Below are 21,867 nucleotides of genomic sequence, written 5' to 3' on the forward strand. Positions count from 1 at the left end.
AACATAAATATGACAAATTGCCTATTCTAAGAATAGAAAGATGGCATCCTCCAACTTTGGTATTCTAGAGAGATTCCTGCAAAATGCCCACTGTTTAGCAGTAACCCAGATTTAATTAACACTGCCTGTGTTGTTTACACTATGAATTAAGTTGGGACTCCCTCCACACTACTTACATCCTTCCCTCCTTGTCTTCTGTTGTCTCCTGTTCTCTGGGCACCAGAGCTCACCAGATGGCAAGGAAATTCAAAGGACTGTTTAGCCCTTCAACAACCCCTTCTTTCCCACTTTAGCACTCTGCAGAGTCCAACTCCAACTTGTCTTTGTTCACAGATGAAGCCCATTTAATTCTAATACCAGCCTTGGCCTATTTACAAGGGGTTTAAATGGTAGAAGTTTTGCTACTCATGGAAATTTTGGAAAGGAATGATGAGCTGAAGAGTGCACTTATTAGCCTCTTGAAACCAAACTATGGTTGGAGACTGATTAAATATGAGTTTGGGCCATCATGTTAAACAGCTACTTAATCAGATATTGTTTAAGCAGTGTGGCGTTAATTAGGGCGGGCTCTGAAATGGACCTTGCTGCCAGCAGCATGCTGTTGCCCGAGGGGCTGGTAGCACACCACTGCTCTGAGCAATCACAGACTCCTTTGTCAGACTTTATAAAATAATTAGGCACCCCATCATATTAGATGTTTCTCATGTGCAGTCATGCCTTGTGATATTTTTAACCTTGCCAGTGGCTTGGCAATGGCAGTCAGTCACTTGGTTGGCACCCCCGTTATTGTTTTGAAGATAACTAATGAACGACTTGCAGAATGAACAACATCCATCATCTTGACCCCGTAACTTTTTAACCAGTCCACATTTGAATTAATATTCTTGTTACAGCTGCTCAAGACCTTTTTTTTTAAGTGAAAAAAGAGATTTTCTGGCAGTTCTGTCTTTGATCTATTTTGAGCAATCAGAAGACTATTATTGTGAACTCCTTGAAATTAAAGATTTTTCTGAATTAAATTGACACAAGGCAGGTTTTCTTTCTTTAAAAGCCATTCTGTAGGGCAGTGGTTCTCAACTGGGGGTACGTGAGATTTTAAAATATACATATATTTAAAAAGTAGCATCCATGCAAAAATCCTTTAAAAATAATTATTTCATAAATAATTGAGGAAAATATAAGTCTAAATTCATACAATTAATTTTATCTTCAGGAGTAGGCTATTCAACTTATTATCCTAAAACCCCAGAGTATCCCCCACACCAGGATGGTTCCACTTAACCTGTCAATCACCTGGCTTCACCTGTCAATCACTTGGACCAACGATGGAGTCGTGGTTGAAGCATAGCAGCAATATTTTTATGTTTAATTAATCAGTTACTGATGGCACAGTGCTCTGTTTTAGGTCTTTTTTTTTTACAACCAAAAGTGCTTTCCGCTGGTTAGGGGGTACTTGGCTGAAAAAATATTTCACAGGGGGTACATCACTGAAAAAAGGTTGAGGACCACTGCTGTAGGGGATTCTGCTATGGGTCCTTGTCCTGCTGCAGCACTTTCAGCTGGCATACAGTCATCCTGACAGTATCCTGTAGGATGGTTTGGTGAACTTGCCCTCCATGACTGCAAGTGGTCCAGGTCATGATGCTCCCTCTACCATACTTCTCTGCTTAGTTTATGTTTTGATGCTGATAAGCTTAGCCTTAAATTGAACCATACACAGTGCTGAGTACTCTTCCCAAACCATTCAGCTTTGGTTTTATCAGTCAACCACTCATACCCAGCAGCTTTGCCGGTTGCCAAGGTGCTCTTTGGCATGTAGCAATGTTTTCTTTTTGTAAAAAGAGCAGCATCTGCCATGGTACATACAGAGAACCCAGTTCCAGTGATGACCTTCAAGCTCCCAGCTGTAATGGGTTCATTTAGTATACCTCATTAAGGATTCTGGTCACTAGGCACTTCTAGACAAAACATCTACATGTGGACTGATAAACACTTGGACATAAAGCTGTACCACTCTCCAGTCTTATGTACATCAACTACTCTTGACCGTATGTCTTGAGAGATCGCCTTCAAGTGAAGTGCAGTTCACTCACATCAGAAGATGCAGGGGTCTTTCATCATTTAAAGTATTTTCTAAACCACACATTCAAACTAATTTCAATAATTGATGTGCAAACTACTGACCCTGACTAGCTTTAGTTAAACGTATTAGATTAAGGGTTCACTTACTTTTTCATCCAGCACTATCAATGTTTTAATGGGTGTCTTCAATAAAGACACAATAAATTATAACTGCGTATGTTTTATCAGCTTAAGCACATAGCATGTGTCCATTATTGTGACCTAGATGATGACCAGAACACATGTTATAGCAAATTCATGCAGGAAACCAGTTCATTCCAAGCACACGTTTTATTGCCCCTGCATGTGAACTTATGTTTTTCAAAGTTTGACAAAGGTATTAACTTTCCTTCCTCCTCTGTTTTCCTTCTTGTTTTTTGCAAAGTTCAAGCACAAGTTATTGACATTACAGGGTAAAAGAAAGACGAGGAGGATATGGTGATGAAAGAAGTTATTCTTCAAACAAAAGATCACTTAGCAGTGACAAAAGTATATTGTAAGGTCAGAGTGGAGGTCTTCTCAACCATAAGGCCTCCCTCATATATCATAAGGGCTCTTTGAAAACATTGCAGCAGTACTGAATCAATCTTATGGACATACATCAAACAGATTTCTGCTCGCACTCTCACCACTCCCACAAGACCCTTGCTTTTAAAGCAAAAACCTCTGCAGTGTAGTCCTTTATCCCTCTTTAAAGTGTGCTTAAATCTACAATGAAGCAGCGAATGTGCTTTCACATAAATCCAGCCGCCATCGATGAATCTGTTACCCAGGGGTCCTTGTCGGAGGAAACGAGCCTTACTTCCTTGTGACAAAATCCTTATTTTTTGAAAGAAAAAGAAAAAAACACAAAAGAAAAGGCAGCAGGGCTCCTCTTTTGCCTCGCTGTGTGGAAATGCAATGTGAGAAAGGGATTAAAACCTCAAATGCACAAGAAGAAAGTGGAGAAGTAATGGTGACAGCACCAGCAAAGCCTGCCATACTGTATATCCACACTCAGAGCAATGCTCACACGCCGCTCAGTGAAATACTGTAGAGAACAGCTGGGGAAGGCAGCGGGTCGACAAAAGAGATGAAAGAGAGGAAGAAATGGGGGTGAAAGGAGGAGGGACCCTGGCAGAACATATTCAGTCAGGAGGAAACAGGCGAAGATAGACAGAGTGGAAAAGTCATGGGCAGAAAGAGAGATGGCAGTACACTGAATCGCAGTCACTCGAGGGCTTTTTTTTTCCACCTAAATAATCTGACACTGCCCGCTCTTCCTTTTTCCGCTAGGAGACCTGAAACAGCCATAATATGCCCCATAAATCACATATGTCACAATTCAGTGTTTTGCAACTCTCATCTTTTTGCTGTCCTGCTAGGAATGAACATTTGCACGACCGCCACTGCAGGGATTCAGTTGCACCACCCAGGGTTTCATGTAGCATATCAGAGTGAGAAATAAATGACTGTGCATCTAGGCATAAAAAAGCACAATGGGGTTATAGTCAAGACAATCATAAATATTTGTTGAATATCCTGCTGCAACTTTATAATATAATATAGCTATCTAAACTGTAAATTCAGTGGCCCTATGTTCAGGTTTTGGTTTATGGAAGCCATAACAGCAACGTGATGACTGCTGCGAAAGGAAATAATGTTTTTTATTGTATCTGAATGCTTTGCATGGATAATGTTACATGACAATATAGTGAATATTTGTGCAGTACAATTACAGCTGAGCTGCAGTACCAATTATGCTATTCTAGGTAAATACGTGTTGTAAATCACGTTGCCTGGCATGCATTTGTAATAATAATTCTATTGTAATGCTGTGGAGAGATTTATCAAAATATGCATCGCACCGATCCAAAAATAGCCACACTGTTGTGTCCGTGGTTTCAGATGTGGTGTGGTTGGTTCATGCAACATAAATAGCATCTCTGTCCTCATCCCTTTTGAGTCTTCTATGAAGCAAACACCGTATGGTGGCTGAGTGTGTGAGTGAACACATACGCAAATCAAACACAAAGCCCCTTTGGACAAAAACAATCAAGTACAAAGATATCAGGGAGCTCTACATCATTGAACGGCTGCATTGAAAATGTTGAATATAATTTTTTTTTTAGAAGATATCTTTTACTTGAGAGCACATTTGTATGTGAAGTGACCTCCAACTCAAAATCTTTGAGATAACACGTTGTTTTTTTTTGTTTTTCTTTTAATAGCATTTGATTGTGTAAATATGTTCTCTGGGTGAGATCTGGCCTGCAGGGCTCTGTGACATCACGAACGCAGACCAGAGAAGAATATTTTATCTTCCCTCTGTTCATTCATCTCCACCCATTTTCACATCTCGCTGCATTTACCGTCCCTCTGGAGAGGGTAGTGCAAAGCTGTGACACAAATTTCCAAAACGTTACACCCCCACAAATGACAAGGGGTGGAGCTGAGTTGAGTGGTTCACACTTAAATCTGGCTTGAGAACTGCAGAAACATATTTCAAACAGGAGTTTTTAGACTGTATATCTGTGGTAATTTATTTAAAACAGGATACAGGCTTTTCTTTGACACCTCAGGAAATTGAACTTGGCTACAGTTTCCCTTCAACAACAAATAAACAATTTTTAATTGGAGTTTTGCACATTCTCCTGAAACAAAATGATTTTACCGGTAAGGTACATTTAAAATGGAAGCTACATGATGAAATAAAATAAGCTTTTACTTACCAAAGAACTGGATATAAAATCAACCACAGGGGTTAGCTCACTTAACAGAATATCTGTGCATCTTTTCAGTGAACCAAAACCTGATTTAAAATATTTATGAACAGGAGGGCCTGTCTGAACGAAATGTGTGACTTGACTTCTACCAAACAGTGACATAAAGTTATGTGAACATGACTTGAGTTCACCAGCAAAACAGCCCCCTCTTTGTGCTCCAAATGGCTTGTCAATCATTCCTGGTGTGTCATTCATGCCAATCATGTGGCAGGACGTGACTAACTCTCCCATTCCTGTCCTAATATTTACTTAATGACAGTTCTCTCTCTCTGTCTGTCTTTGTATCTCTCTAAAGACTTGTTCAAAGGGAATTGTTAGCTTTCCACCCCATGTAATATATCCTAAGAGGATATTTAAATTGGAACCATAAAATTGATCAAAAGAAGGAAACTTACAGTATCTGACACAAAAATAACCTGTGGAAAAAGATGAAACAGTCTTGATATTGTATTTTATGAGAGAAGTTGAGTTGGAGGAGAACCAAAGAAGTTCTTGGGTCAGCGTTTAGCGATTGTTGGTGGTTTGTTTTAAGGCAGTTCTGCATTGGCTTCATTTTTAATACTTGGTACCTACATCATTTTTTAAATTACATATATTCTACTATCTGTTTCAGAGCTTTGTGTGTTTATGTAACCCCAGTCTGACTCGAGGATGTTGAGATCAGGGCTCTGCAGAACCCTTAGCACCTGGTTCCGGACTCCTTGCTCCGCCTGCAGCTGAAGATAATGCAGTTATTTATGACTCCGGCTGTAAGTTTTGTGTCATCGCGCTGAATGAATATGGGACCAATCAGACACTGATGGCATTTCAATTTCTGCCTCGTTATAACAGATAATAACATAACAGCTGGCTCCAATTTTGTATTGATGCTGCTTTTCCTGGTGCTACTCCCATTTTCTTCAACTCACCCAGTGTTTATCTTCTTTTTGTGTTTTCTGGGGTTTTTTGAATGACCAAAGAGTAGCCACACAGAGTTTCTTTGTACAGTTGTACAATGACACTAAAAGATCAGTCATTCATTGAGCCGACAGACATGAACATTGTATTGATCTGCAAGCTTTCAGGCGGAAAATAAGCTTCATGCTAGTAAATATATTTATCTAAATTGTTATTATTGGCAAAATGACAGGAAATGTTATTCATCCTCATTCAAAAGTGATTCCACTTTTATTCATGCAACTATATCTCGGTTATTTCCCACGTAGTTTCCCACTAGTGTCCGCGGCTGGGTATCAGGATCTCATCTCGGCCAATATATACAGTCTCCTACACTTTTATACTTGCCCTGTGTTTTCCTCCTCTTTTTTTTTCTAAGAGTAACAGCAGAATTTGTGAGTCTAATACGTGCTCTGCCTGCTCAGTGAAGCAGCACAAATCCATACAAAGTAAGGAATGAAATTAATAATTACCTTTCTCTTCAATCAAATCATCAAGCCCCATGGGTCCGTCTGTGATCTGAGGGCTGAGAAAACAAAGAGCTTCGGCGTCTCCTGCTGACACCGTGACTCTGATGCTGGTGGCAATGCTGCTGGGAAGTGTTTTTGTTGGAGTGCATACCTCTGAGGGGAAGTGTATCTGTTGTGTTGCTGTGGGCCTTGAAGCTAAACCCCAGTGATGCATGCTGAATAACAGGTCCCTGTTAATCTCATTAGGATTAATCATATGTATATGATATGTATAAACAGTGGAGTTGCCACACATAAGCAGCTGTGATGCATGTCCAGCTTTGGGCGGGTAGTTATCTGTGCGAGTGTGCGAGTGGGTGTGTGTGTGTGTGTGTATTGCTTCAAAAAAGCCAGAAAGAGGACAGCTGTCTGGGAGGAGGTGAGAGGGAAAGAGAGATGTCGTTTTTCATGGTGCTACTCCATCATATAGAATTTCGCACAGGTGGTGAGTTGGTGGGAATACTTTGGCAACAAAAATGAATATATTAGTATAAACACAGTCACAGAAAAAGCAGCTTGCTTCCGAAAAGTGCGGTTCACCTGCTCCAAATGAGGAAACTGCATGCGATGGTGACAAGTGAGGCATGCCTGTGGGAAGCTTGCAAGTAAAGGTTTGCCACTGAGAATGAGTGTGATTGCGTTTTTAATGTGTGTGCTGCGCACACTTCCTACTAATTGGTTTCCGCATGAGTTGCAATATTTGCATACCCGTCACGTATCATGTTTAAGAGAGGAACCAAATGCACATATGAGCAAAGGCATCAGGAAAATGCGAGCTAGATGGAAAATGGCTCCCGGACACAAGCAAGGACTGTTTGATTTCAGATAGCCATGTGAGCGCCTGAAGGTGGAGATAGCGAGAACAAGGAAAGGTTTTGGACATCATCTTTTAAACCCTCCCTTCCCCCTCTCTATCTGAATGTCCCAAAGGTGCAAAATTGATTTCACTTAAAGCTTTTAAAACACCCCAGAGGACTTTTGCTTGTCTCTGTTATAAATATCAAGATCACTCTTGGATTGTTTTTAAATTGAAGCAATCTGCCAGAGTCGCAGGCCATTATTTCTTTCTCCCCCTTACTCTAATCTTTCTTTCCACTTTATGCCAGCCCCTTTTTGCTTCCATCATGTGAGGATTCTGAGTGATTGTTCTGCTCGAAAGTAGGAAAAAGACCTTTCCCTCATAAATCATTTGAAAAATAGGTATTTGATATGTCAAAGCCATCTAGAATTTTAAAAAGAAATTGAAGACATGGTTCCAGGAATGGTTAAGTCAGAAGAAAGGCTGGCAGAATTATATAAAGCCGTCAAACAAAGAGCACTGATGGAGCAATCAGTAGATTATTTTAGCATCAGAGTGCAAACAAAGCATCTTGCAGATCTGTGTTTATACCGTGCCTCATCCAATAGCCTGTTCTCAAATAAACGGATGCATCTGATCAATCTTTATGTGACCATAAACAAAGTCCTGTCTCTAACATTGCCCAGATAAAACCTTTCCTCACTGCTGCCAACAAACTGTCATTGTAGCATGTTAAAAGGCATTTTCAAAGCACTCTAAAACAGGATGCAGCACATCCATATGACTCTTCATAAAGCAGCCTGTTATCTCCAGCACTAACCTGGGCTTCTTGATCTTTATGTGGGCATTAGTACGGTTCCACTATGAGCAAATGCACACTGAAATGTTTATTTTCACAATTTACTTTAATGGAACTGATGCTTTAAGGTAATGTGATGCTGATAATGCTTTATGACAATGTGAGAACATTGAATCAGCGTGCAAGACACACTCATGGTAATCAGCAGTTCCACTTGGCTAAAGAAAGCTTTGCAACCAGCTCTGTGTGCTGTTCTGTGTACAACAGCTCTGATTTAGATCAGTCCGACTGCTCCCAGTGCAACATTTTGGCAGCAGCAGGGAGCAGTTTTCTGGAGAAAAAAAAAGGAACTCACAAGTGTGTAGCATTCAAATGTGATTTCATTTTACGCACTACAAAGTAACTATTATTTACGCAACACTAATCAGCTCAGACATTAAAACCACCTGCCTGACATGGTGCATGTGGGGCAATGAGATCTACTGTGGTGTCTAAGAAAAATCTAATCAAATCCAGACATAACAAATATCAGTCTCAAAGGGAAATAAGTCCACTTGTTATTAGTGCACATCTGTGTATTTTCTCTTATCTCTTTCTCTTTTAAAACTTTCTCCGCCAACTCAAGTGCTTTAAGTTGAAAAGTACTGTGTACCGAATATGGGAAGAAGTGGTGTCATTATTTCTCTTTCAGATGTAAGAAAATGTCATCCAGTATCCAGCCATACAAAGCTTTTAACTATCAAAAAATGAATTATCATCTTGCTGTCACATATCAAGGGCGTGCTAAAAACAATCAAGCTGGATTTCAGGATTAAAACTAAAAATACACTTCAGAGCTGCATTTTCTGACCGTATCCATTTTTAGTAAACAAGTTGTCAGATTCTTAGTCCCAGGAGGGTTTCTCGCAGGGTATATTTGAAGCCATACTGATTAACTGAAACCTCTGCGCATGCAGCAGTTAGCTGATGAAAGAATCAGAATGTGATATTGATTTATTTTGAACAGAAAAAGGCAAGGCTGGCACGAGCAGAACTGAAATGAAAAGTGTTTATGACGAGTATAAAAATAAAAATGGGGAGGGGTATTTGAGTTGCATAAATTCTACAGTGTCACAGCCAGAGTTAATAAAGAAAATGATTATAGTTGTTGAATAAATGAATTGAAAATGTATCATGTACTTTTGAGCTGGGATATGAATATTATTTTCAGACCCAGATAGCGCTGCTTTGTGAGAAATACGGAAAATTAGGTTTGATTCAAACGCGCCCGCTCACCGAGATCAATACATATTTCCATGCTGACCCGTGCAAGATGCCTCTCTGTATAAGAAATAGATTGCTGGAATGATAGCCTTTTTTATCAGTATCTGTACTTGTCATGAATGCCACACTCACAAATTGACAAGCTGTTGGTGCTGGCAGAGCAGGAGTAGATATGACCCGAGCGGTTCCCTTTTCCAGGAAAGTACAGGGGATAAAAGAGTGCAGAGTTTGCTCCCATTCTGTGATGTGCTTTTCCTTTGATATCAGGAGTCACCTACTCCAAATGCAGGAGGGTTTTTTTTTTTTTTTTTTTTGGGCAGCCAAGATCCACCAGTGCAACCCCACATCTCCCTCATCCCTTCCTTTCTATCCTCAATGTACTTACTCGTCCTGTTAGATGTAAGATTTATTTCTCTACTTGGCCTGTCTTCATTAATAAGGCATAAATAAATTGAGCATATAGTGTACAGTACTTTTACTTCTCCGAGACCCATTATGCATTCCTTTTCAGCCACATGGGTGAAATAGATGCCTCAGTGCACCTATTGAGAGAACACAGGCAACCAGCAGGAGCTGAGCAGCAAGCACACCCACAACAGATCCGATACTACAGCTGCAGATGCTTTGCGGTTTCAAAGTCATTTTTTACACTCCCCTGCAGGTTGCTCATCCAGGACTTGTCAAATAAGACTACCCCAAAGTGTATCAGCCCATATGGGACCATGGTGGAGGATCTGAGTTGAGCTGCAATGTGTTGACCTTGGTGAATGCAGAGCATTTAAAACTGTGTGGACAGATAGCATAAAAAAGAATTTGTGTGTGCCCGCGAGAAGGGATAAATCTTACCATGGCAGAGAAAGAAATTTAAGCTTGAACATTTATTCCCTTTGATGGCTTGTTTCAGGGGTTATATGGCTATCACGGGTGGTTTTTTTAATGTATTTCAAAGCGAATCCCAGCCACTCTTTGTGCTCTGTGCTAGTTTGTGGAGAGAGCCAGTCAGACTTGCCCTGTCTCCGCTGGTGCCTGTTTTGCACTTCCTCTCGCTAGAGAACAGGCACAGCCATCAGGAACCATTAGTCTTCACACTGACAGGCCAGGCTTCCACTGAAAGACTCTCCCTGGCAGAGCTCTCCGATTGCCTCAGACGTTGGTCGGATATTTTTACTAACAGGCTCAGACGCCGAACCATTTGTTCAGGGCATTCACCGCTGGCAATGCACCTAATCCACATTCTCTAAAGGAAAATCAAAACTTCATGCAGTTTCTTATGTTCCTCCACAGGTTTAAAACAAAAAAAAAAAAAGTGGGGGAGGTCATGTGGACAGAAGTATGATTAAGTCGGATAACATTACCTCCCTGTTTGCAGACGGATGCAGCTCTGATGTATGACGCCGTGCATGTGGTGGCAGTGGCAGTGCAGCAGTCACAGCAGATCACCGTCAGCTCTCTGCAGTGCAATCGCCACAAGCCGTGGCGCTTTGGAGGCCGTTTTATCAACCTTATCAAAGAGGTACGAGACCTTCACTGCAATCAGTGTGCATCCTGTGTCCATCACCTATAGAAATCGCTCAACCCTGTTGTTGCTCTCTATGCCTCAGTGAAATCACAGCAATAGAAGTGTTTACTCTGTGCATCATTGTTATTCTTTTGTTGAACCTAATCACACAATTTCAGAGTTGTTTTTCACAGCACATTTTCTTCATCACTGTCTCTTGCAGTGATCATCATCTAAAGCAACACTGCACTATCTACAGTTAACTACATTTATTTTGGGAGGCTTCATTTTCTTTCCCCCCACGTTTTCTCTGTGCTTATCTCCTCCTGTGTTTATATCAAAGCCTCTGTGTGCCTCCTTAACTCCAGTCAGGGTCAGCCATTTGCTTTGTTCTCCAAAGCGCTTTCATTCTGTGGATGGTATCGTTGCTGGTAATTTTCAGAATGAGCCATTGTTGTAGCCGATGCTTCCTCCCCCTCCTGTGTCTGCTATCGCTCTCCACGCCCGTCTGTTCCTCCAGTGGCTTTGATGTGAAACTTCAAGCCCAATGAACCACATGCATAATGAACTCTTACCTGTCAGACCTGCTTCTGTTCATGCAGCTGTATTGTTTCTTGTTATGTTGCTGAGGTAGATGGTGAAAAGCAAGCCAGGAGGAATTAATAACCGCAAAAAGCAAAAATAAAACTTTGTGATGTTTGCATTGATTTTGATGATGAAGACAGTGTCTTGAAAATCCAAGTCTTTTGGTGTGTATTTTTGTTTCTAGGCTCACTGGGATGGTTTGACAGGACGTGTTCTCTTCAACAAGAGTAATGGACTGAGGACAGATTTTGACCTGGATGTCATCAGTCTGAAGGAGGAAGGGCTGGAAAAGGTGTGTCAGTGGCACAGATGTTGCTTCATGACTTCTGAGTCTCGAAATGAAATGAGAAAAAAGAAAGAAAATGTTGCTGGTGATGCTTTGAAGTGTTTAATTTGCTCCCATCTGACATGACAGAAGATATCAACTTGACACTCAATTCTTTCAACAGATTGGGACGTGGGATCCTCCCAGTGGGTTGAATATGACGGAGACTCACAAAAGCAAGACATCCAACATCACTGACTCTCTGGCTAACAAATCCCTCCGTGTATCCACCATACTGGTAGACACAGTCGAATTAAAGCACACAGGCGCAGCATGTTCTCGGACAACAAATAGGCACAGAAAATATCAGACACAGAGCAGATTCCTCCCCTTCTATACCAGCTTCTTTTTCCCTTCCATAGGAGGAGCCGTATGTGATGTTTAAGAAGTCTGACAAGCCTCTGTATGGGAACGACCGGTTCGAGGGCTACTGTATCGACCTGCTGAGGGAACTGTCGGGCATCCTGGGCTTCCGCTACGAGGTGCGATTAGTGGAAGATGGAAAGTACGGCGCACTGGATGAGAGCACAGGCCAGTGGAACGGCATGGTGCGGGAGCTCATGGACCATGTGAGTCAACAATCACCGAGTCTGGGGAAAATATGCTGGATTTATTTTTGTTTTTCTCTCACAGAAGGACAAGAACCTGCTGTGTTTCTCTTGTCTAAGGCCAGAGCTCATCTTTAAAAGTCTCAAAAGACCGAATTTTGAAGCAGGTTTAAATATTCTTACAGCTCTGGCATATCTGGGGGTTGATTGTTTTGTTCCAACTGCTTTTACGTGCTTTTTGAAAGTGCGCATTTAACAGCTGGACTGAACACAAAATATTCAGAGGCATACTGGGGAAACATATTCACCACAAAACGCACTCTGGAATGTCACTAAAGCTCTTCCAAGTGGAAATCGCTGCAATATTATTTCCTAAAACAAATCTCACTTTTGATTTCCTCTAGTGCTTTCTGTTTCCAGGATTTTTCTCATGTAGATTTAGTCAAGGGTTGTTTGTTTCCCATTGTTTGGCGTTCTCTTAAGTACTCCATCTCATTGCACCAAAGAATAAGGGGAGTGGATAAAAACAAGCACAAATTGGTATTTTTATTTTGCCCATTTTGTATAATGCAGTTCAAACTTATGGCCGTGCTAGATGTAAACCCATTTCAACTCACATTTGAAAGAACCAACATTATATATAGTGCGTGGACCTACAAACAAAACCTTGAAATCATAGCTTTTTTTTAAGTATTTCACATGGAATGGACCTCACCAGATACAAATGTGTGATGCTGAGATCTGTCATGACACAGGTGGGGATGTGATTTATGTTACATGTGCAGTGACAGAGACAAGAAAAAGTGCCACCTTTAAAATAAAAAGGAAGACAAAATCGTGAGGAGAAAAAGGGAAAACGAAGGGTAAAGAAAAAATAAAAAACACTGGCACGGAAGAAGATGAAGATACATCTTGGACGGATTATGCAAAAATGCTCCAGAGCAAATTCTTAGCAGCACAGAAGGGTAATGTTATGTTCAGAGGGGACATGGGGTTAATTCGTTACAGATTAATTTAATCCCAAGATTGTTGCCCCCGTGATCCACCTTTGGCTCCACATAAGAAGGATCAAGCATATAACCTGTAATTTGCAGAAAATCTCAACCTCCTACCTGGAGTAATGACTGGCAATTTTCTCCTTGATGTCCTTTCTCTTCCCTTTTGAACATATTGACAAGAGCAGCCGTTTTTAGAAATCATCAATTCTTTCTCTCTTTTTCATTTGAGGAATAAAACTCCCCTTTTCTTACAAAATGCACAATATTGTCTCGTTGCAGAAAGCCGACCTCGCAGTTTCTCCTCTGGCCATCACGTATGTCAGGGAGAAGGTCATCGACTTTTCGAAGCCCTTCATGACTCTGGGGATAAGTATCCTGTACCGCAAGCCCAACGGCACCAATCCTGGGGTCTTTTCCTTCCTCAACCCCCTCTCACCTGATATCTGGATGTATATTCTGCTGGCTTGCTTGGGTGTCAGTTGTGTGCTGTTTGTCATAGCCAGGTAACATGTCAACCCTCTCCTCTTTATTGTGCCTGCTAGGTTCCTCCACCCTCCTTCCCTGCCTGCCTACCTGCCTGCTTTCACTGCTTTATCCTCATCTGCAACAGGCCTCTTTATTTCTTAGATGACTGTCTTAAAAAATATGTTTAAAGTAAGAAAGAAAAACAGCAAAATTGCAATAAATGTATAACAATCAAGAAGCTACCATCGTTTTTACACTGTCCAAGCTTCAATATCGTGACTGTATAAGAATGAAGGGGGATTCAAGTTTTGCTAGGATGTCCTTACATTGAAAGGCCAACAAGATTGAGCATATTTGCATCAGCAACAGGAAGTCTAGCTGCCAGTGCTATCTTTTAATCAGCTGTAAGACATGTGAGGTTATTGCATCTTGATTAACCTATTCCCTTTGAGTTCCTGATGCATGGCATCATGTGTGTTAACCCCACGGCTCAGCCTCCTCTTTTATTCTGAGAGGTTTGGGTTTAATGCACATTTCAGCCAATGTTACCGGCAAAATGATCACACGAGAGCAAAGCAGCAACTGTCACCTAAGTTCGTTCAGAATATGCAAATAGTTTCCACAGCCCTCTGTTTCCATGGTTGGTCAGGGTAAGTAATTAGCATGAAATTATGGTGATGTTCCTCTGGTTCTAATAAAATGACCTCGGGTCTTTTTATCAAATTATAACATGCTTGTTTGTCTGGAGGCGGGTGGTTTTCTTTCCCCCCACGTTTACAATAAATAGACCCGGTCATCATATTTGGCTTGAAATATGCAGTCAAGTTTAAATACACAGTGCAGCGTTCTCTACAGTTTGCTGAGCTGGTTCTCTCATAATTGTAGCATTGATTGCACAGTCACCAATTGTTTAGTCAATCTCCCGAATGCAGGGTATATTATTTTCCTTTAATCTCCTGCAAATAGATTGAGTGGAGTGAGTTTATTGGTCGCAGATTTGCACAAAGAAACACTAAACACATCAAACTCACCAGGGATTCTCATTTTTGAGTCACTTCCCACGCATGCACGGCACACGCTTTTTTCCCTGACTATGCTATCTCTTTTTAAGCTCCAGAGAAATGCATTTCACTCAGTGGTTTCTTCCAGCTCGGTTTGTGGTTAAATTGATTTCTCTCTTTATCAGCAAAGCAAATCGCATTCTCCTGGATCACAAAACATTTCCAGGGTAGAGAATGCCCACCTGTCTCAAAGACCGCATTATTTAAAGTGCACTGTTCTATGCCTAAATGACTCGCAGGCTTTTGTGGCTTTGTAGTGTGTGTTCCCGATGCCTGTAATTTTTAAGAACCCCCACACAGCCTTTTCAGTTGGTCTGAGAGGAGAAAAAGCAAAGGCTCTATAAACCCAAGCTGAATAAATTAATCCAACAGACAGCTAATGAATGGAGCGGGTTTATTTTATTGCTGTTGTCGGGACAGGAGAAGGGAAGGAAAAACGGGATTGCGTGCGAATTTTGGAATTCAGCGTGCAATTCGACATGTCCCCCGAGCTCGTCGTGAGGAGGTGACCTTACGTCTGCATGTTTTCGCTCCCCTTTCTTCCCAGCGATCGGTGTGCAGGACACGGATTGCAGGAACACAGACCAGCCACAAGCAAAGGTCATACAGAATACACATGTAGAGGCCGAGAAGAACAAACACAATCCAATCAAGTGTGCATTGTATAGATCTACACCCACAACCTTGCCGTCTGCATACATCTCATGTCCCCCTCAATCTGCGTCAGGCTGCGCCTGCACATTATTTGTAATGACTGTGAACAACCACAGAAAACGTTTGACTTTGAAAAGGATTGATACAACATTTCTGCAATAAAAACACACAACACACAGCCGAAAGCATTTTCAGAAGCATTCATGCACCAGCGACTCGACATACACGGGCATGAAAAGAAACACACATAAATAAAAACATGTAAGCGCACACACTCCCTTCCGCACAGCTCCACAAGGCCATTGTGCCATTACAGTTGCCTGCGGTTCCAAGGAGACAAGGCTCATTGGCATTCCGGTAAATCAGGCCTCCTGATGGTGTTGACAAGAAGAATTATAGTGTGTCATCACGGCCATGTCCACATAGATGATTCTTGAGAGGGACAGCATAGCAAATAGCTGAAAAGGATGAGCAATATGACAAAAATGAAGCCACATTCACATCACATGCAAAATAAGATCCCTTAATCTACTTATATGGCTCTAATAATATAAATCTATTTTTATAACTGCTGCAATCATTCAATAAATAATTTTAATTTCTTTATTGGCGCCAAGATTTATCTTTCACAAGCACAGTCCATTATAGAGCTTGCAGCAGACTCTACAATAGTCTTTTAAAATGTGTGGTAATATAAAGAGGCATGAGTATAGAATAAGAAAACTGAATAAATGTAGTAATAACAAACCATTAAAGGTGGCCACGTTGAACAAATTTGTATTGACTCGTAGTTATCCTACCCTCTGAGGGGACAAATGAACCCAATTCATGCCAGCAATGTGCTCCCACAACGCCAGGCATGCAGGTCTGTTTGTCCCCTTGCTAATTGATGACTCATCAGGGGGAGAAAAAAAACAACCTTTTTTCCACATCTCTGTAGACCAGCACCTGTGGTTTTTGCACCAGTGAAGTCTTAGATGTGCATTCATCTGTGTAATGAGAGGTTTATGCACTGCGACCCTTCTATAATATCCTTCACTATGTAATTGTCAATGCACTGCTCTTGCTGACACAGTCTGGTCACGTCCCACATTAGCATTCTCAGCCACCTAAGGAAGAGTTGCCCTTCTGGTTTACCTTATACATCGCACTAATCAATGAGCATCACGCTTTCTGACCTTATTCATTACCGTCTTCCTCGGAGATCTAATTTCAGACTTTGTTCAGATTAATTTTCTTAAATTTGGCCACCCTTCTGTATATTTAAACATTTAGTACCGGTTCGTTTTAAGTTAGCGTAAGGCATAGCGTCATGTCAGTGAATATATTCACAAAGAGCCATTCAGCCATTTAAACTAAAAATGTGTGGCAGTTCCAAATTGGTTTCACATTTCTACACAATCTAAGCCCTTAAGACTCTGCCCACAGGCTTATTAGGATGCACTAAGTTGAAGAAAAGCCCTTCAATGGCATTACCTGACGTGGCCCTCAACTCTGCATAAGCAATGTTCCTTCTATCAAGCGCTTCAGCACAAACTCAATCAGTTCCCTAAGCTTAACACTAACCCAATCACCTTGCTCTAATGCCATGCCACTTTTACTTAGGATAATAAATGAGAAATGTCCACAACTGACCCAAAGACACTGACAATCCGCCAATGCAGGCGGCAGATGGATGGGGGTTAAAAGGGGGAGGTTCATCGGGGGAGCAAAGCTCTGAGGGTAAAATAACATTGAGCTGGAAATGGTACAAAAGAGAGGGTGAAAAAAGAGGAAAAACAAAGAAAAAGGGGAAAATGTTGTGGATGTGGTGTCTGCAGAGACAGTGTGATTGCAGCGACGAGAGGGAAACATGCAAAAGCTCCGGACGGAGAGAATGGAAATGAAGATCATGATGCACTAGGACGTTATCACCAGTGACAGTGTTATCCCAGTCTATTGATCTGCTCTCACAATAAACTTATGGCATTTGAATATGCCAATAAGTTAATCTCAGCAAAAACATGAAGGATTTGTGTTAGTGTCTGTAGTAGCTCTTATGTTGATGCCACAAAACTGATTCTTTCACATTTATTTCCCCTTTTTCTCCTATTTTTTAAAGTTATTTGTTATCAAACAGTTATTTTACAGAAAGGAAAAATGTCTGTTCTTTGCTTTGTACTGACTTTTATCTGTGTGTCTCTGCTCTTTCCCTTATAGGTTTAGCCCTTATGAGTGGTACAACCCGCATCCATGCAACCCAGACTCGGATGTAGTGGAAAACAATTTTACGCTCCTCAATAGTTTCTGGTTTGGAGTTGGGGCTCTCATGCAGCAAGGTAGTTGCCTCAGCCTGTAGCTGCAGTTGCTTTGTGGAGCTGAAGCTCTCTACACCCTACTGTCCTGGAGGGCTGGGCTTTTCATCTCTAACAAAACTAGTGGCAAGAGAAAAAAGACTTCTGGAGGTCCAGGCAGGAATACATTTGCATCTTGTTATTGTTTGTTCACTTGTTTTTTAATCAACTCACCTCACAAAGAACACAGACTAAACCTAAATCTGTCACATAAGACAGGTAAATATGCACGCCTTTTATAGCTATTTATATCCTTTTTAAGACTTTGGTAAAATGAAATGAACTTCAGGTATTATTGGACCAAACAGTTGAGAGAAATCCCAGAGGGTGCGCTGCCATGGAGCTCAGCCAGGAGCTACATGCTTTCAAAGGCTTCTTTTTCTGTTTTCATTGCCAGTAGGAGCACTGAAGCATTAAACAGACATGCCGCAATTGGCATACAAGTTAAAATTACACAGTGTTTCTGATGTTTCGTATAGGCTTCAGAAAGGCAGGTACACAGTGTCAATTACTGTGTTTTGATCAATCTTTCAAGGTAACACTCAGAGCTGTTCCTGGCATGGCTAGAAAATTCACAGGTTTCCACACACTTTTTATTTTTAGTTCAATTTTATTCTGTGTTGCAATACCATTACTGACCACATGGGAGACTATGGCCCTGTCCCAATACCCAGGCTGCACCCTACGCTCCTCGAAAATGTGCACTTGTTTGAAGTGCACTTAAAGAAGTAGTTAATGAGTGGATCCACACACATGTTAAAATAAATGTATATTTGTTATTAGTCATTTATATAAGCCAGCTGTATAATTTTAATTTTAAATGTAAATCTAGCGTGGGTAACTGGTATCTGGTAAGTTTTATGTTTTTATACTTTAGTTTTTTTACATTCTAAATTTATTGTACAAGTGAAAAGTTTTAATGGGATATCATATGAATGATTTTTTTTTTTAAAGTTATGAAATTGTTAGCATAGAATGTCTTAAATACGGTAATGTTTCATCAGATATTTATGCTTCTTCCCAAGTAACATAGCACACTTGATTGTATTTACACATATACAGCGTAAGAAAAGTTAAAATATTTCAACACTTACACTTAAATGCACATATTTTTGGCATAGTATCCACAGGCGCAGCCATTTTTCGGCCGTTTTGGGCTATACCGCAAATACTTATGGGCAATATGCTTCACCACAGTCCGCATGTATGCCCCTAGCAGAAGTCACAACAAAGTGCAGCTCTAGCCACACAAACTGATAATACAAGATGTCGCAGACCTTCCCCACTCATTAGTGCAGTGTTGTTTCTAGGTGTTTGTTCAACACAGCATGTGTCTGACCGTGTGCTCAGACGTGCTATTGCTATTGCTATGGCTTTAATGATTGTACGTGCTCCACTAACCCGTCATCATTCATTTGCACTGGCTTAACCATTGGAACAGCTTCATACTCAATACTCTTGCGGTGAAAACATACCTATATTGAGAAACGAGCTCAAGAACAGGCATTTAAAAATTAATTTGAGGACCTGCTGTCATGATTTAGTGCAAACATAAAAAAAAGTGCAACTATGAGTGCATTTAGAGTGGTAGTTGACACATGCTTTATTTTAATCATTACAAATTAAACGCTGAATCCACGGAGCAAAAGTTTCAGAATAATTACATCATCTGCATTTAGATCAGTTTCTGATAAACCTCTACCTCCCCGGGGCAAATCTGTCATCTGGTACAAAGTGTCTCAGAAATATTAAGGCTTAATTTACATCAGACAGAAAGTATGTTGCTGTTGTTTAATGAAATATGGCAACATGTTATCTGTCTGCCAATTTTTATTGGAGCAAGGGTTTTGAATATGATATGGCTTGTCTCCAAGTAAAACTTAACATAATATGATTCTAAAGCAGAATGCTTTTGTTTTAATGCATTTTTGAGAATTTCTGTTTTTCAGTTTCCATATTAGATTAGGTTTATGAGCAAAGACGCTGACAACAACCTGTGCAATCGCCTACTCGTCTGCATCGTGCAGTTCAACTGAAGGATTGAATGAATGCACTTTCTTCACTCTTATTTCCAAATGTGCATTGATTGTTTCATGTTGTTAGTGAAGATAGTTGCAAGGCTCTCAGAAAAAACCTGAACCAGTCTGAGGTTTGGGATAGTATATTTAAACATAATATTTTGAGAAACTGTACCCAGTATCAGCACCAGTGCACAGGGTCATTTTCTCTTGCCATTGGTCTATCAGCATCTTGAGATCAGTGGGGTGCAGAGTCAGGATGTGAGGTTACCTTGAGTACATGACTCTCTGGCCCAAACAGCCTGTCACTTCTCCACACAGTTTGGAACAATCATTACTGACTGTTTGATGTGAAAGAATTGATTTATGCAAACAGTGTTCCCTGGAGACATTTTTATGGAGCACTCTGGTGTCTCCTGCATTAGGGAAAGCATGCACTTTGAGACAAAATCATTTTATTTGTTTCAAATATCATTTGATTGCTGTGGTCTTTCAAATAGTATTTTAATGTTTTTGCACGTTGAAATTGAAAGCTTTATCAGAAGAATAGAAAATAATCAGGATTTATGCATAAGAATACATTTTGGAGTGTAATGTTCACTCCTGCAACTTCCCCCTCACCTCAGGCTCAGAGCTCATGCCCAAGGCTCTGTCAACTCGAATAGTGGGAGGTATCTGGTGGTTCTTCACCCTCATCATCATTTCCTCATACACAGCCAACTTGGCTGCATTCCTCACTGTGGAGAGGATGGAGTCACCAATAGACTCTGCTGATGACCTGGCCAAACAAACTAAAATCCCATATGGAGTGGTGGAGGACGGCGCAACAATGACATTCTTCAAGGTATCTGGTCTGTTTTAGTGTTTACTGTTTGCTTGTTTTTAAATTACTTTTTCACTTATCAAAGCTGTCAACTTTGAAAATGTCAGTCCTGTTTGATTTTATAACATTTCTGATGAGGTCGCAGCAAATCTTACAGGAGAAATATGTAACCAAATGCTCAAGAAATCTGTGTGAAATGCAGCAGAATGAATTATTTTTGGTTTCATAATAAAAAAACAACAACATTGTTTTATGGATAGCCTCCAAGCAGTAACAAGGAACACAAGCTGGATTAGTTTCTCCTTACAAAACTAACGTGCTTTAAATGTACAGACTAATAGCCAGCAGTGGGAGACTCCAGTGGTCACAAGAACTTTAGTTTTCCAAGCTGCATAATGCAACACTGGCACATACAGATTTTGCCAAAATGTACTGTAGTCCATTGTATACAACATGTGAATAACTCCACAATCTGCAATATATAAAACATATCTAGATGGTGTCATTTTTCAAAAAATGTTCCAATATGCCACTAATTAGTCTGCCTTAAATTCTGTATCTTATAATACAATGGGCCACTGGAACAGAAGCCAGTAGCAACAGTCACATGATCACCCCTCAGGGTATGCCATAGGATCATTATTTCTAGGGCGACCTACTACTTACTATTAATGACTGCCATACCAGTATGCAGTACATACTCTCAGGGTCCTGGGTAGTTTTACTGCGACTCAACCACTGTAACATGTAGAGAAGCCTCTGCCTTGGATAAAGTACTTCAGTGCAGCCCCTGTTCATCTGCACCATTGTCTTTGTCTTTTATTTCTTTGACATTGGTAAAACAGTGAAAGCGCTTCATTACCACCACCTTGTGGTACGGGGTGTTAGTTTGCCAGGTCAGTGGATCCTGCCAGGACCAGCACTGTTATAGAGAAACAATGGCTGAAAGAACATTTCCAGCTTCCTAGTTTTTACATGGGATCCCTGTTTAAGTAAACCAGTCTATTTGATGTGCAGTACACAGTATGTGGTTTGGAAAAACAGCCTAAGCCTGTTTATTTGGAAGTCTGCAATAAAATTACTTCTCACTTGATTTGTGGCCACACAGTAAATATTGTCGTCACATGTTTGTTTTTCTGATCGCTAGTTTATGATCTTATTTAACTGACCATGACTTGCCTTTTGTGAATTATGATCCTAAGTTAAGATGATTAAATAAGGCATGCATCGTTGTGGTGGTACATTTTAGATTAGTGCACATTTTCAATGTTTTTAGGTCAGAAGATCGAATTTACTTCCACTGTTAACAAAAAAATCACGATGGCAATGGTCAAAGTGCTGGAGTCCACTTGTGTGGGAGTCACTGT

General features: G+C 40.7%; 1 protein-coding gene across 2 annotated transcripts in view; it reads left to right on the forward strand.

Moving 5' to 3' along the window:
- Positions 1–21,867, forward strand: part of LOC133418624 (glutamate receptor ionotropic, kainate 2-like) — a 69,279-nt gene that overhangs the window by 35,017 nt on the left and 12,395 nt on the right. For both annotated transcript variants that reach the window (XM_061707418.1, XM_061707419.1), the window contains exons 7-13: positions 10,562–10,705; positions 11,460–11,567; positions 11,725–11,838; positions 11,963–12,169; positions 13,426–13,649; positions 17,526–17,644; positions 20,304–20,521. In XM_061707418.1, the coding sequence (XP_061563402.1) occupies positions 10,562–10,705; positions 11,460–11,567; positions 11,725–11,838; positions 11,963–12,169; positions 13,426–13,649; positions 17,526–17,644; positions 20,304–20,521 (1,134 nt within the window). The remainder of the gene's footprint in view (positions 1–10,561; positions 10,706–11,459; positions 11,568–11,724; positions 11,839–11,962; positions 12,170–13,425; positions 13,650–17,525; positions 17,645–20,303; positions 20,522–21,867) is intronic.

This window comes from Cololabis saira, chromosome 18 (genome assembly GCF_033807715.1).
Source record: "Cololabis saira isolate AMF1-May2022 chromosome 18, fColSai1.1, whole genome shotgun sequence".
NCBI lineage: Eukaryota > Metazoa > Chordata > Actinopteri > Beloniformes > Belonidae > Cololabis > Cololabis saira.